Source organism: Podarcis filfolensis (assembly GCF_964270895.1).
Source record: "Podarcis filfolensis genome assembly, chromosome: Z".
Taxonomy (NCBI): Eukaryota; Metazoa; Chordata; class Lepidosauria; order Squamata; family Lacertidae; genus Podarcis; species Podarcis filfolensis.
Window position 1 is genome coordinate 22,004,192 of NC_139617.1, and position 16,882 is coordinate 22,021,073.

The following is a 16,882-nucleotide window of genomic DNA, read 5'->3' on the forward strand; positions in this document are numbered from 1 at the left end:
ATATATTCCAGTCTCCATCCCTATGCCTTGTGCGGGTTTTGCCTCTTAGTCTCTTAGTAGCAACACAGCACTGTAACAAAAGAACAAAAGGCAGGAGTGTAGACTTGATGCTGTAGCCAAACTCACAAACTTTTGCATTTCGGTCCAGGCACACAACATTAGTCTCAGTGCTTGTGCCATTTGTAAGATACTATTGCTTGGTTGGCAATGTTGGTGGTCTGGCCAAATTGCTGCAAAACAGAAAGAAACATGAGGGTGCACATAAACTGTTTTAGGAAACTTGCTGAGAATCTCACATGAACTCCAGCACACAGTTCATTCAATATGTAGGACAATATTTCAGTAGCAGGCCAATGTTTGGCAACATGCACAGACTCACCCCCAAAAAAGATGTCCTGAAAATCAAAAGTGATAGGAAAATTTGCTTTAACATGGGCTTTATTTTGAAGAGCCCTCAGGGGAATGGGGGGCTAGGGAAAGGTTGGTCAATGATGTAAGGCAATGAGGTTTTGTGGTTGGCTACACCATGCCACTCTGCATGGGGATGTGAAAGGAATAGGGCTGGTAGATAATGGGTGGCTGTCTAGGAGCAATATAGTAATTGTTGAAGTTCCTGTCGCTGATGTAGGGAGCAGGTTGATAGTAGCATGTTACATTGGCTGCATTGGGAATGATATTCTGCTCTCCAAGCACTTTGAGAGCCAAGATGGTAATCATGTTCAGTGTCTGCCTTCGCTCATGTCCCATAAGGCAGACCGTGCTCTCGTCCACAACCCCACGCAGAGTCATCAGGTAGTCGTACTTGCTCTTCCCTTCCCCAATGAAGTGATTGCGCAAGTATGACTCAATCTTCCGCTGCTGCTCTGTTACATCAGGGAAATCAATGAAGAATCTAGAACACATGTAACGTTCCAGTGATTTAATTTCTGCCTCATTTACTGGCTTAAAATCCCGAACCAGAAGGTTGCTATATTTCAAAAGGCCTCCACCACGGATCTCTTCGGGTTTTTTTGTGGCAATCAGTTTGTACTTCAGGTGCTTCATAGCCTCATCGAAGTCTCCATACATGCTTTCAGCAATGATGGACAAATTAGAATCTTCTGACAGCTCACCATCTGCATTGCTATAGACATCTAACACAGGATTGAGGATTATCTGAAAGGAATCAACACTGAACTCAAACTGCCGTCGGAGAGAGTTGACAAATTTAAGCTCAACATTCTTCCCACTGTTGTTTGTCAAGGAGATAAGACTCCAGCGATCATAATCTGTAGACACTTTCACCATCTTCTGCACATAGGCATCCTTCATTGTCTTTGCTGTGATCTTTTCTTTGTTGACACCTTTTGGTAAGAAGTCTAAGATGCAATTAAGGACAGACTCCTTCACAACCTGAAATTGATGCTCATTTCGAAGCTCAGCAGAAAAAATGATATCCAGGTCCTTGTAACTGGGACCATTTTGTTTTAAAAGGATGTGGCTTGCTGTGGAGCCATTCAGGCGTATGTCTTGGACAGCAATCTGATTTTTGATCAGCTGCTCCTTGACGGCACAAATGATGTATTTTGGCTTCACCTCCAACGTCGGGAAATTCCCTCTTCCATGAATGGGGATCACCTCACTTAACACTTGATCCAGTATTTTAATCTGATCCCAAGTGAGAAAACTGAATCTTGGATCTAAATCCTCAGTCATCATGAAATCAGCTGGTAAACTAAGAGGAAAACACAAAGGAAGAAGTCAGAGACATCTTAAAAAGCAGTGACAGATCAAGCACTTCAATGACATGACAAATAGCACAGGAATTGATTGATTGCCCCACCTCGGGTTTGGAAGGAAGTCCTACCCACCCAATCTAATTGGCTAGAGAGGGGTTCCTTCATTCATGTATTCAGTAGTTACATTGGAAAGGGGGCGATAGAATCATGCCTTATGGCCATAAACCTTGACCCCAAAATTACTGCTCACTATGTGTGTGTTAAGGCTGTCCTTGTTAAAGCTATCACTGAACGTGCAGTTCACAGAGGTACCAACAGTGGACAACATCCTACTCTTCACTCATAAATACAATGGTTGTGTGGGGAAAAACATAACAAGAGCCATCCTGGATCAGACCAATGGTTCACCTAGTACAGCAACGCATCCTTACAGTGGCCAATCAAACCTATGGGAAGCTCAAAAGCAAGATCTTAATGCAGCAGCACACTGCCCACTTGTGATTCCCAGCAATGGGCATAGACAGGCATACCAACAGTGGAGATACATCATAACCATCGTGGCTAGTATTAAGAGCTTGTATTATTATTTTTTGCTACAGTAGGTAGGTAGGTAGGTAGATCTATCTATCTATCTCAGCCATCAAAAAATGTGTGTATCAAGGGGGGAAATCCAAAAGAATGTCAGGTTTCTAATGCTTCCAACACAACATTGGGAAGGCATTGTTTTCCTGGAGGTTTATTATGGGTTGTTGTAAAATTAAGTGCCCCAGTGTTGTGATTTTAAGTATGCACACTATGAATGTAATTAAGGGAAATTACAGTACTGTGCAATTAGAGGAAATTACAGTAATTAAGTACACAACCAAATATGGCAAATATGCAAGTAGATTTAAAAATAATAACAAATGTTCTGTAATGTCTATAGCATTGATTATTTACATTCAAGGAATTATCTTGATATTGTGGATCTGTAATCTTTGTGCTCTTGTCCAATAAATTGTCTGCGCTATATTTTTATTTCATTTCATTTCTTAAAAAAAGACTGGCCCGGTTTCCCCTCAAAGAATAAGAAATAAATGTTGCTTAGAGCACTCTTACTCAAAGTGGAAAATAAATTTGCCTTTCTTTATATTTTGTGAACACCTGATTATTGATTGGGGAATGGGAAGCAGGGTGGAGAGGGAGATGACAATGAACAGTAATGACAATTTGGCTTTTTCTAGTATCTTGTACATACCAGTAGATACCTAAAATGGAGTTTTAGGTGAGTAGGAAGTTGCCTAATACTATGTGAGACTATTTGGCCATCCAGTCCAGTAGTGTCAATTCTGAAGGGCAGCAACTCTCTAGTGCCTTAGGCAGAAGTAAGTATTTCCTGACACTACCTGCTGATCTGATTAACTGGAACTGTCTGGGACCCAACACGGGTCTCTCTGCATGCAAAGCATGTGATCGACCACTGAGTAAGGGCAGTGGTGTTTGATTCCTGTTGGGACTGGTAGGGCATAAGAAAGGGAGACCAACAAGAGATGGACAGGAGCCAGAGCCAATGACAGGTGGAGCCCACTAATTCTAGTTTTGTTCTCATCCTCTTCCCTGCTTAGTTTTACAAAGGGCAACACTGAGCTGCAGAAGGATCAAGCTGACATGAAGGGATTATCACCTCAATTGTTGTAAGAAAGAAGGCAGGCAGGTGGGGGTAGGCAGAGGACGTACTAAGATTGATATAGCAGTACCCTATTTGCCCCAAAAGACCAGCGTCCAATGAGCGGTAGCCTTCTTCCCTCACTGCACATATTTATCAAGTAATTTAAAATTATTTTTATATTTATATATAAAAATTATATTTATTTTTGTGGTGTTTTTGGAATAGGAGTTTATGGTGAGGCATCTCAATACAATCTAAAGCCTTGCAGAACTGTGTCTGACTCAGATGTCTTTGTAGTGGAGCAGTGAAGCAATACCCTGTATGGTGGGGGGAAAGAGACAAACTTGCACAAAGATACAATGATATTGGATTATAACCAACTACCGGTAAGTTCTGCTCAGGGTAGACCCACTGAACTTCTCATTTTCAATAGCCTTGCTGAAATTAATGAACTGAAATTAGCCATGAACATTGATTTCAATGTGTCTATCCTGAGTAGGACTAGCATTGGACACAACCTACAGTTATTTCATAGCACACCCAAGCTCAGATACCTTGCAGCTTGCATAGTAGCCTTGTTTCAGAGTGATGTGAATCAGCAATTACTCTTTGGAGGTGGAGTGAAGTGGATTCAAAGGTGCTTGCTACTACAGTGGTACCTCAGGTTAAGTACTTAATTCGTTCCGGAAGTCCGTTCTTAACCTGAAACTGTTCTTAACCTGAAGCACCATTTTAGCTAATGGGGCCTCCTGCTGCCGCCACGCTGCCGGAGCACGATTTCTGTTCTCATCCTGAAGCAAAGTTCTTAACCTGAAGCAATATTTCTGGGCTAGTGGAGTCTGTAACCTGAAGCGTATATAACCTGAAGCGTTTGTAACCCGAAGTACCACTGTATAAGAAACGCAGAGCATCTCCATGGGTGGAAGATCAGAAGAGCTCAGAAGACATCAACTGACTCTATTTGGCTGTCCTTTTCTCCCCTAGGACGTATCCCTAATTGTATCAAATAGGTATCCTTGCACATGAAAAATTATTTCTCCCTGCCCTACATTTTCATCTTTATATTCTTTTTCTAAATTAAATAATTTAGGCACCTAGTTCAAGATTTTGTTTCTGAAATTAAGTTGTGCCTTAGAATGGCTCGTCTCTAGCAAGAAAACAGAGATGAGGAAGAGTGGAGATGACATATAGAGAGAGACACCTGGAAAAGGTGTTTTGCTGCCATGGAAACCCAATATAATGGGTGCATGGCATGAAGTGTTAGGCCTACAGAGATGCAATCTTCATGTTGCCTTGCAAGTTAGACAGTGCAGAAGCACCTGGCAAACTAGCTGGCTAGCTCTAGCAAACATTGGTTTTGTGCCAACAAAAATTAAGGGTATTCTCTCTCCCTGCATACTGAAACCCACACTGACACTTTCTTTAACAAACCAATATTTATAATTCTAAATGTTATGGGTGTAGCCTAAATTTGGAGAGATGTAGAGATGCTCAGGTGAATTTGAAACATCTAGTCTAATCAGTGGTGACTAATGGCCATTGGGGCTGGTGGTAGGCTTCAGGCAGGGAGGCTCAACAGTAGGAGGAGCCAGAGCCAATGACATAGCCTAGTCTCCTCTCTACCGTGTTCTATAACAGCAGCACTTAGACTATAGGCTGATAACCAGTGGGCAAGAAGGCAGGCAGATGCAGTAGGCTGAGGGTGTTTTGGAGCTAGTGGGGTAATCCCTCATTCAGTCTATATGAACCAGCCTCCACTAGGTTCAATGCAAGAGACAAAAATTAGCTTGCACTCTGAAGTGGATTTGAGAAATAAAGTTCCTATGCTCAATAAGATTTACTGCTGAGTAAGCTGCGGGTTAAACCACAGAGCCTAGGACTTGCCAGTCAGAAGGTTGGTGGTTCGAATCCCCACAACGGGGTGAGCTCCTGTTGCTCGGTCCCTGCTCCTGCCAACCTGGCAGTTTGAAAGCATGCCAAAGTGCAAGTAGATAAATAGGTACCACTCTGGCAGGAAGGTAAATGGTGTTCTGTGCGCTGCTCTGGTTCGCCAGAAGCGGCTTAGTCATGCTGGCCATATGACCTGGAAGCTGTACGCCGGCTCCCTTGGCCAATAAAGCGAGATGAGCGCCGCAACCCCAGAGTTGGTCACGACTGGACCTAATGGTCAGGGGTCCCTTTACCTTTTAAGAACATTTAGGACCACATTGTCCCTAGCTTTCCTAGTCATTTAAGAATATTACAATTCCAGAATCCTCCAGCTAAAATATCCCCAATATGTCTGAACAATTAAAAATAAAATAAATACAAATTTAAGAAAATCATCCACTTTGCTATTTGGAAGAGTCCTCTGGAATATGTTAAATGCCTCTTGATGTAGTGACTGAAGATACCTGGAATGCACCATATGAATCATGATGTGCTCAAATACTCTTAGGCAATTGTGTCTATGATTGCAAGAAAGATTTGGGCTCATTATGATTCATATGAGTCATTCTAGGCAGCTTCAAGCATCGCATCAAGAGATGCTTCTGAAGAGTGGGCATTGTGAGCTGCCTTGAAGTAGCATACAAATGCTCCTAAATGATTAAACACATTTCAGGATTTGCCAGGGAATCTCCAATCCTACCTCAACAGGCCAGCTTTGATGGTGGGCAGTGACTGGCAGGTGCATTGCCCTTCCCGCCTGCCAAAGTACCTTGTGCAGCAGTTTTCAAGCACTTGGAAATGACAGTGCAAGGGCTTTCCCAATCCCATGCAAAGTACTGAGCAGTACTGCTTTCTGCAGGGATACAGTTGCGCAATCAAGTTCTGCCTGGGGAACTCAGATGCACAGCTGATCTAGCACATTTCAACTCACCACCCATCAGCTGTTGAGAGGTGAATTCAAATCTACTTTCTGCATGATGCAGGGCCACATTTGCCCATGGGCCAGAGTTTACTGCATCTAATTCATGCCAGGACACATGATCCTTTAATGGACCTAACAAATTTAAGTATTGACAATGCCACAGGGGTACCATCCATCGGTTCTACCTGCATCACTCTTAATGTGGTGCCTCAAATGCTCCCTGGCAGTTTACCTTGTAGAAGTGGGGCATGTGAACACATTGTCATGCGCCAAACTTCACACAAAAAGACCCTTGGCCCTCACCACATCACATGAGCCAGGGTGTAAGAAATGGAAGCAGGCTAGAGCCAATCTCTTTTAATCATGGGCTTTGAAGACATGCTCCATTAAGCTAATTTCAACATACGTACTGTGGTTGTTTGTTTACTCTCTTATCTCATGGTAGTACATGGACTGCTGCTGCAAGCTTTCCATGCCATTATCGTCCATGCCATTATCGTCTTATATCTCTTACAAGACTCATGGTAACCAAAAACCATATGCCCCTAACCTACCTGATGGGGGGCAGGAAGAAGAGAGAAAAAGAGTCAGCTGCTTGGAAGCCAATGGTCTTGGGGAAATACGCAATATTGATTTTCTACCATCTGAAACAAGCATTAGCCAGGTTGTTAGCCTGAACAGAAGGCCACTAGGTAGCTATCAAAGTCCTGGTTATAACTTCATCTATGGCAGGGGTGGAGAACCTTGGGCCCCAAGGGCCAAATGCAGCCTTCTAGGGCTCTCTGTCTGGTCCTCTCCACAGGCTACACCCTTCACGCGCCCTGCCCTCCTTGAGTGTTTGTTGCCTGGCTTGAATGTGTCCATGAACCCTGATAATGCTCCTTGGTGGCAGATAGAGAGAGTTGTGTGATAGTAAGTATAGAAGCTAGCCTACCATATAAGGGGAAAAATATTACATTAATTGCTTTTCCCCACCCACCACTGGCATGTGGCCCTCAGAAGGTTGCCCAGAAGGGACTGTGGCCCTCTGGCTGAAATATATTCTGTACCCCTGAGCTGTGGCTAGAATCACACGGACATTTACCAGGAGCAAGGCCCTCTCTTGCAGTTCCTTGATTATGGAATGCTGCTCCCAAAATACATTCACCAGGCGCCACCATTAGCATTGTTTAGGTACCAGGTTAAAGCTGGTTTACATTGGCAAATATTTTGATGGTATTTAACTCTCCTGTCTTCTGGATTTTTATATACTATTCTAATTGTAACCAGGGCCATACCTGTGTGTTAGATAGAGCGCATATTTTACCTGCAGGAGTTCCCAGGCCTCTCCAGGTTAGTAGATTTGGTAGTTGATGATGCAGCGAGTGATGGAAAAGACCTCTGTCCTTGGAGATCTTGCATCGCCACTGCTACTCGGAATAGACAGTACTTGGTGGGATGGATCTGGTATGAGATAACTTCTCCAGTCAGTGCATTTTTTTATTTAACTGTATTTTTGTAGCCTTTAAAAATGCATTTAAGTTGCCTTAAATATCACAGCGTCTTCCACACAAACTGGTTTTGAGCAATACTAATGGGGAACATTAATACTAAGCCTTGCTTAGTATATTAAGCAGCCTTATTTAAGAGTTGCATTGAACTCAGCAGTACTTACTTCTGGGTAAAATAGCACTTCCCACCCACTTCAGAAGAAATGTGAAGCAAATAGCACCAAGCCATCAAGTTACATGGTGATGGCCAGACCCAACCAAACTAAAACATCAATATCTACAAAACGTGACTGCTCATAAAAACATAGCTAAGCACTGGGCAGAATCTGTCCATACTGTTTCTGAGGCCCCTCCCATCTGATTCTGAACCCTTTTTCACACAGTTGAAATCTGGGAATATTTATTCCTAACAGCCTCATATCTGTTGTTGTTTGGGAAGTATAAGGAACAACAACATAAAAAGCGCACTTCAGTTTCAAAATCAGTGGTTCAAATCACTGGTGCTTTGATAGGCTCAGCCCACCATCTTGATTTAAAATGGCATCCAGTTCTATCCAAATATAAATTTACTCCTTGAGCTCAGGAACCACCATGAAAAATTTAGCTATAATATTTTAAGAGGTGTCCAAATGCAAACAACTTTCCAAAACACATAGTAGACATGGAGGGAGAGCAGAAATGCCCTTGCTATTCTGACTCCTGTCCTGACTTCCACATATTGTTTATTTCTGAATGGATTCTACACATGTGCAGATTAAATAAGTGCAGCTGTTCACCCCATGATGGGGAACCTTATAGAGCATCAAATTGCACCTACCACTTCCTCAGGCTCTATGCACAATGGAATGGTCAATGCGTAGAGATCAGGAGTAGAGACAAAAGGTGTGTCCTCACTCCTGTTCTATGTGTTTTTCTTTATGTTATTAGTCTGCATTCTGATGTTCCAGAGGGTAGGACCCAAACCAATGGATTCAAAATACAAGAAAGGCAATTCCAGGTAAATGTGAGGAAGAACTTTCTGGTGGTAAGAGCTGTTCAACAGTGGAACAGACCTCTTCAGAAGGTGATGGACTCTCCTTCCTTGGAGATTTTTAAGCAGAAGTTGGACGGCCGTATGTCAGCTGTGATTCCTGCATTACAGTGGGGGTGGGGTGGGGGTGTTGTACTAGGTGATTCTTTGAGTACCTTCCAACTCTTCAATTCTATGATTCTATATTGAGTATTCCCATATTTCAATAATCAGAAAAGGGCTCTTGAGGACTAGGTAACTGCTCTTTTTAAATAAATAAAAATAGGCCAATTTTTTAGCATTCAATGATCTCTACAACAGACCTAGCCTTCATAGTACCCAATAATGACACCTTCCTAGTACCCAATAATGACATTCATATAATACAAAGTCCTATTGTGCTTGAGTGCATTGTGTAGAACAGGACTGGCTATTGTTTCCAAGCCCAGGGAGCACATTGCTAGGCACCCACCTCTCTGAGGGCCATATTCTAGCAGTGGGAGTAACCAGCGTATGCATACACACACTATACTTTCAGACCACATACACCCACCACATATGCCCCCCTCTCACACACATGTACACATGCATATGCACACACCCATAAACACACACCATTTCCAGCTCTCCTCACTCCAAATCTGTGGTGGCCTTTAACTTTGCACAGATCATGCTCTGAAAAGTAAGAGGTAGTATTTCCAGCCTGACATACACCCCCCCTCCAGTTTTGCTAGCTGGGGGGGGGGGGAATCAAATTTATCAAGCTCCTATTGAGACACCTGTTGGTTGATGAGCTTTGTTCAGATGTGTCCTCTGCCCCAAAAGGCAGAAAGAAGGTGGGATTAGCTTGGGGTAGAAATAATATACCTGAACATTTCTTCCTGATGAAACCCAGAAAGCTTGCACACTATTATCTAACTTACAATTGGGCTTCCGTATATATTTTCTACCTCCTATTGCAAGAGCTTAACTTTCTTAGCAGAGTCTCCACTGAGAAATAAACAGATTCAAACTTACGCTAGCTGGATTTTTGCCAAGTCTGCACTGCCGAAGAGTCAATGTGATGAATCACTGGATCCTTTGGCAAAAATATGAAATGCACATCTTGTCACCGATGAAAGCGTGAACCTCCCAATGAAATGCTGTGGGATAAGAACAAACAGTAACATGGCTTTTTGAAACCTGAGGAGTCAACCTGCTGTACTAAGTTATGGACAAGTTTCTAACCTTGCATTCATGACATTGCCCTTCAAAGACATAGGTGAGATCAGTGATTTGTCAAACACAAGTGTTTGGGGGTAAACTACAGCCCCCAGGATTCTTTGGGGGAAGCCATGCACTTGAAATGTGTGTTAAATGTTATGGTGGGGAAATGACTTAAGCTTGGCCCCATCTGCACTATACATCTAAAGCCATATCATACCATCCTAACAGTCATGGCTTCCTCTGTTGTAACCTCCAGGCACACCTTCCAACATTCCTCTGAAGAAGATCAGAGCACGTGTCTTTTGGTGCTATGCTCTCACATGAATCAGCTGACCTGCGTGAGTGAGCAGCAGCACTGCAAGTGCCAGCGTCAACTGCTAGCTCCGGCTCATCCTCCTCCCCAAGCTTGGTGGCGGCAACACTAGAGGAGCAAAATGGGACATTCCAGGATCAAAGCTGGGATGGCTTCTGTAATTCTGGGGATGTCCTGGAACAATCGGAACACTTGAAGGGGATGTCTGTGTATGGTGATTATTAACAGCCACATTATTACTGACGTGGTCTTGTGAATAAGTCCTAACTGTTGCTTGGCAGATGGGAGTTTCACATTTAAGCTTTGTAGTGATTTAGCATGGTCATTAAGAAAGCTGAGCCACACCTTCATACAGAAGCAACTGGCAATGGCATTCAGCAAATCTTATTTATGCTACAGGTGGGAAAGGCTTGCAATGCATATTGAAGCAAAGCTCCTCACTTTGGCCCCATCCATCATTCTCTCCTCGTCTTTCAGCAGCATGGTAATAACGTCAGCAGTGACATTTCAATCCATTCTGGCCATAGGAAAAAGTAGCAGCATTGTGATTTTTCGGTTCTAGCAGTTATCCTCTTTCCTAATGCAACTGAAACAGACTTTGAAGCAACACCAGCAGACAGTGGTGCAGTTAGGTAACTTTGGACTGTAGACTTAATTGTATTGAGATGTATCCTTTAGGTGGCAATATGCTCTATTTCAGTTACTTGAAAATGTAGAAAGCTGGTCCTGCTGTGTTTAAGGGCTGCCCTGCTCATTCTGCTCTGAAGTCCTACCCTGATGGCAACATTGATTGCACAATTAACTTTATGTGGCTGTAATAAGACCAGAAAACACAAAGCAGTGCAAACAGGTGTAAAACTTTCTTGTGTCAATCTATCTAGGGTCATTAACTGTCAGCAAGAAGAAGCTGATCATGTGGAGCGAAGGATGTGAAATCAATGGAATCAGGGCTTTCTGCAGAAGGAGCTGGCTTAAGATTCAGAAATCAAACTACAAAGCAGAATTCCTCTGGCAGGATTTGCACTCCCCTATGTAGAAGGTATCAAAAGACACCCCCAACACCTGTTAAATTTGTTTCACAAAGCAGAATCACCCCAATATATATTTTCCAGAAAACCAAGTGCCCGTACAAAGAGGAAGATTCTTGCATGAGTCTCTAACAAAGCCATAAGTCCAGAATTTCCCAGAAATTGCCAAGATTTTGCCATTGGAAACAGTGTCCGGGTGAGAATCGCTTAAATCTGGACATATGTCAACCCATAAGTGTTGTAAGTGGGCTCTCCCCCCCAAAAAAAATTCCTTTAAAATAGCTCAACAACTTTATGGCAACTTTACTTAAGCCTGTGATAGAAAATGTATATTGTGCCAATGTATGAAGTCTCCTTGTTTGGGGCAGTTCCAATTAAACTTGTTCTATGGGTGCTACTTACTGCAGTAGAATAAACTAGGGAGCTACTGGGTGCCTTACTTTATACTCCCTGGTCTTGTCTTTTATTTAACATCCCTACCTGGGAAACAAACTGCTTTGGTGGACTCCCTTAAAAGTTCTGCATTGCTTCAGGTATGAATCTGTGGTGGGTATCCCCTGGGGCAGGAACAGGGTAAATCTAGGGGCTGCAGATTTTTGGGCCACAGGGTAGGCTGGGGGCCTATGCACAGCCCTTCAAATTTTTAAAAATAGCTTTCATAGAGGCTAAGCTTTCTGCACAGGCTAAGAAAATATTTCTCTTCATGTCTTGGTGATTTCAGCAGATTGACAGGTGGGTGGCCTTATCTCCCTGCCAGAATGGCCTGCAGGGTTTGAGGGAGGTCAAGATCCAGCCCACCAGCCAGCCACACTTGGTTTCCTACCCCTGCTATGTATGAATAGCCAGCTCATTCAATGAATATGGATATTTTTACGTAGTCAAAAAGGCACCATCCACAGACAACAGAGAGGTACCAGCAGACTCCAGTGAACTCCAAAGTGTGCAGAAGCAGGGACAAAGGGGAGGAAGTAAAGCTCAGTGACCATGGTCATGAGATGCTGGCTGGCTGGTAGAGTGGGCAGTATTTGGGGGGAAGGCATGGCTGCTGGACCTCTGAAGCCCTAACAGGAATACAGGCATATTACAACATTTTGTTGCAGATCCCACCACTTTCACTTATAGCCCACCTTCAAGTTCAAGACCATGAATTTCAGAGTCTAAAACAAGAGTGGGGAATCTTTTTCAACTAAAGAACTGCAATTCCTTCTAAGGCAACCTTCTGGGGTCCACTTGCAGTGACTGGCAGGGTGAAAGACAAAAGTGGTCAGTGGGATGAATGTCCGTCTTTGCTTTGTACAATAGACTAGTCTCCTCTGTCAGGGCAAGCAAAAGTCGTTATCAGAGTTTTAGGACGTATTCTAGCCAGACGAAAACACTCAGTCAAGGTTAGGAGGTTGGGTGGGAGGGTGGATTGCAGATAGGACATAGAAGTATATCAAGGGTCATACAGAGAGGCCTGGGTCTGAATTTCTCTACCCTGGTCTAGTGTGGAGTCAGATGGAGGTGAAAATTAGTGGGCTTCATTTTAATACCGTTGCTTCAGGTGGAAAAGCAATTGCAGTCTGCATTGGTTAGGATGTGGCAATTCACTCACTGTTTGTGTGTTCAGAAGTACTTTCTTGCTTTTGCATTATGACACAAGTTATAAAGTAGAGCCCCCTTCTGAAGCTTCGGAGCAAATTCTGCATCTGAGTTCAGTTTAAACTGTGTTTGCTTTCTAACTGGCTGAGAAATGCAACAAAAATAAATACTGCTGTTTAGAGTCAATGTTGCTGTTTTGAACCATAGCTCCTGCTATGGTAAAATAATAAACAGTTAAGAAACAGAAGTGCAGATGAATTCATCAAAGTGACTGCTCTTTTCAGCTTGCTGATTCATCGTAGGCTTTGGGGGCACAGAGACAAGATAAAGACAATTCAAGTCATATAAAAAGAAGGGAAAAATAAAGAACATGGAATAATTTTAGAAGCGGAAACTCTAGCTTGTTTGCCCCTCAGTACCAAATGTTTATACAGCCTCAACCCACCTGTGGCTGTAAGGGGAAATTATTCCAACATCTCTCTCCAGCTTCTAACAGCTTCTCAGAGAACCAAATCATTTTCACCAATGATTCATTTATGAAAATTTATTGTCATCAAAGCACCATGGGGAGAATTGGCTTGACAAACTTGAAAGGACTGAATGAAGCACATTGGGATGGCTAAAATAAGAAAAATGGGAGAGAGGGTGGCAGGAGAAAGTTGACCCTGTGGATAGGAAGTTATTGAAGAATTAGTGCTAGAAATCTGAGTTTACAGTGCAAGTTGAATAAATGAAAGGCAAATGCACTGCCTTGACTTCTGCTCATAAAACCACTTATTTCACACCCCCACAGACATCCACTACAGAGAAAATAAATGTAAGGCTTTAAAGGACAATAGTGACAATGGATGTTATAGAAAGTGCTCTTGAATCTTGGATTCCCAGAGGTCTAAAACTCCTATCATCCCCAGCAAGCTTAATCGATGGTCAGGGGTGATGGGAGTTGAAGTCCAACAGCATCTGAAGACCTAAGGTTGAATAATTCTGTCAACTCTAGAAGCAAATGCCCCTGTTTTTCACTGCTTACACACTTGCATGCACCCACGCACACACGCCCCTGTGATATAAGAATTCAGTGGCCTTCCTAGTATCACATAACACAAGTGAAATTCTAGGGCAGAAAAGGGGTTGGTCAGATCTCTCTAGTATCCGAAACTATTCAGAGCTTGGAAATACTTTTTTAAAGAGACCCAGGGATCTTAGCATATTTTGGGGTTCTAAAACCCTAACTTGGCCAAAAGCACCAGTGCTAAATGCACATGCTTAGTACATGCAAGGTACTAGTCTTAATTTCAGTGACAGAGTTTCAAGTAGAGGAGCTGGGAAAGACATCTTCCTGAGAGACATTGAAGAACTTCTGCCGAGTATATTGATTGATTGATTGCATTTACATCCTATCTTTTTGTCCAAGGAGCTAAAGGTGGCATACCTGGTTCTCCCCCTCCTCATTTCATCCACATAAAGAACCCTGTGAGCTGGGTTAGGCTGAGAGGCAGTGACAGGCTCAACATCACCCAGTGAGCTTCATGGCTGAATGGGAATTTGTACCTCCATTTCCCAGGGCTTTATCCAACAGTCTAACCACTACACCATACTGACACTCTAATAGTAAATGACCATGGACTAGATGGACTAATGATCTGACTTTGCATATATAAAGGGGTTTTGCAGGTTCGATAAAATAAGTCTACAGTCCACTGATGAATCCAAATGTATCTTGAGAAGTCTCATAATCCAAAACTCAACAGGTTCCTAGATAGTCCCAGGGACGAATAATGTCATAGCACTCACCATTTTATATACTTACAACTATGCAGATTTCTTTTAAACTAAAGGTAGTCGGTGGACTTTTAGAACGTATAGTGCTTTAGAAGCCATTTAGCAAAAGGGAACATATATTTGCCAAGGGACTATATATGAGGCTCAAGAAGTATACAGCATCCAGAAAGACTGGAGAATATAATGGTTGTTAGTTTGGTAGGGTTGCCATATTTTGAAGATCAAAAAAGAGGACGCTATGACAGCTATTCAAAGCAAATAAATGCAATTTGTCTCAAATTTTACCCCTGAAAAAGAGGACATGTCCTGGAAAAAGAGAACACATAACAACCCTAAATTGGGGTCCTATATAAAGCTCAGGGGCTCTACATGGACAGAAACTTTTTATGCAAAGGCATGTCCAGGGATTTTGTATAACTCTTTAAGAGAATGACATTTACCTACACAATATAGCTTTCCCAAAACCTTGTAGAAAACTTCAGAACATAATTCATGAAATCAATATGCAAAGGGCAGATCTTCTATAGCATCGAGAGTTCCCACAGAAAATGTAAAACTCCTATAGTATCCAAAGCACGCGAGCAAGAGGGAGAAAGAGTGCTTATATATACCACTTAAAGATTATACAGCATGCCTAGTCCTTCAACATGTGCACACCTCTGTAGCTCAGATGGTCTTTTATAGCACTTATACATGACTCAAGGATTCTTTAGCCCACATGCACATCTTGCAAAGGATCTATAATTGTATTTAGGAAGTCCTGCAGTCTGGAGACCTTCTATAGTTATGAACATTTTTACTCAAAAGCAGACTTTAAATGAATGGGGGGGGAGCGACCCACATGACGCTGACACAAAAACCTTGCACATAGATTATGTAAAATAACGAAAGTTTACTACCCCCCCTTTTCTCTTCCCCGTTCTATCCCCCCAACCTCTCTTCTCCCCGAACCTCATACTGTCTATAACATTAGTGTCTAACATTGAATGTAAACGATCCACAGAAAGGACTCTATCAACTGAAAGCAGAGACGCTGTATGTACTTTCGTTACCCAAGAAAAACTTCAATAAAAACATTTTTTAAAAAGCAGACTTCATAGAACATCCAGTTAGTATATACCAGCCCCTATTTTTTAATCCAAAAAGTCAACCCCGGACAGTTTCTAAGGACGCTCTAGAAAGTCCGAAAGATACCGGGGATCTCAAGACACTACACAGAACCCAGGGATTCTTTACACATAGTAAAGAATTGCACAAGCTACGGCTTCAACTCCTTCCCTCTTTCCTTTTCCATGTTATATGCTACGGATGGAATTCCCATGTTCAAAGACAGCATCCCTCAGTTTTCCATTGTCGGGGGATGAGGACAAAGCAACAGAAGTTAGACACTTCCAACACACGCTTCCTTGCAACCAACGGAAAACCAATGGAACTCGGCTAGAAAACAATGCGACTCACTGGAACTTGAGCGTCTCCCGACACTTTGATGGGCTGCGGCCAAAGGTCTTACAGCAGTCGGCAAAAGTGAGATATGCTCAGTCAAACAATTGCTGGGCTGCTAAACCTCAAGAAGGTTCATCCAAGCCCCAAAAACAACCGAATGCACGGACGCGCTGTCCTCCGTCTCTATAGAACTATATGCAGAACTACGTCCAAAAGACAGACCCTATGTGAGGGTGTAGTTTCTAGGTTCCTTACGCTCTAGTGTTATTCTGAATGCCACGCACATTTATGCTGGTGACAACAACGAACGATCACAACGAACAACCTGGAGCGCTAGAGGCGACTCCAGAAATATATGCCTCTGAGCTACCTTAAAAGGAACCCCTTCGTGTAGACCTTTTCCTTGCCTCGGTCAAGCACTTACCGAGTTGGCCTCGTGGAAGCGGTAGATCCTGGTCCCCCTCTCCCCCTCAGCGTCCCTCAAGCCTGCAGGCGAGAGAATGGCAAGGCGCACCCCTCACAGCCCTTGTCCTCCCTCCGTTTCCCTTCGGGGATGGATCAGTTGGAGCTTGTGAGGGCGCCAGGGGGAGAGATAAGTCCACAAGGGCTCCGCCTCCCGCCAGTCCCCCTCGGAGCCAAGGGGGGGAGGGAAGCCCGAAATCAGGGAACGGGAGGGGAGGGAGGGGGGAAAGAAGAGCGGAGACTCGGCGCCGAGGCTGCTGTCCGCGGCCACGGCGGTGCTGAAATGCGCCCCGTGCCTCTCCCCTGGCTCAGCCGTTGTAGCGTAAAAGAGTGGTCATGGCAACTCCGCGTCAC

The 16,882-nt window shown here is 43.3% G+C and overlaps 1 protein-coding gene across 4 annotated transcripts; it reads right to left on the reverse strand.

Annotated features, from left to right (window-relative positions):
- Window positions 1–420: 420 nt before the first annotated feature.
- Window positions 421–16,852, reverse strand: TENT5D (terminal nucleotidyltransferase 5D). 4 transcript variants are annotated; one of them, XM_083596052.1, is made up of 5 exons: window positions 16,491–16,847; window positions 9,734–9,858; window positions 7,524–7,660; window positions 6,772–6,861; window positions 421–1,714 (listed from the first exon to the last, which is right to left on the reverse strand). In XM_083596052.1, the coding sequence occupies exon 5, from the start codon at window positions 1,696–1,698 to the stop codon at window positions 520–522; it is 1,179 nt and encodes a 392-aa protein (XP_083452178.1). In that variant the 5' UTR covers window positions 1,699–1,714; window positions 6,772–6,861; window positions 7,524–7,660; window positions 9,734–9,858; window positions 16,491–16,847; the 3' UTR covers window positions 421–519. The 4 variants fall into 4 exon arrangements, with proteins under 4 accessions (XP_083452178.1, XP_083452176.1, XP_083452175.1 ...); XM_083596050.1 differs by lacking the exon at window positions 6,772–6,861 and adding an exon at window positions 13,669–13,812 and having other exon boundaries at window positions 16,491–16,816; XM_083596049.1 differs by lacking the exon at window positions 6,772–6,861 and having other exon boundaries at window positions 16,491–16,852.
- Between the last annotated feature and the right edge of the window lie 30 nt (window positions 16,853–16,882).

What these genes read in the sequence shown, in the direction of transcription:
- TENT5D (XM_083596049.1), bottom strand. Translation starts at nt 7,618, where the DNA reads ATGCAAGATCTCCAAGGACAGAGGTCTTTTCCATCACTCGCTGCATCA. An exon ending in AGGCCTGGGAACTCCTGCAG is followed by an intron (nt 1,715 to 7,523) that starts GTAAAATATGCG and finishes TTTTCCTCTTAG; the next exon opens with TTTACCAGCTGATTTCATGA.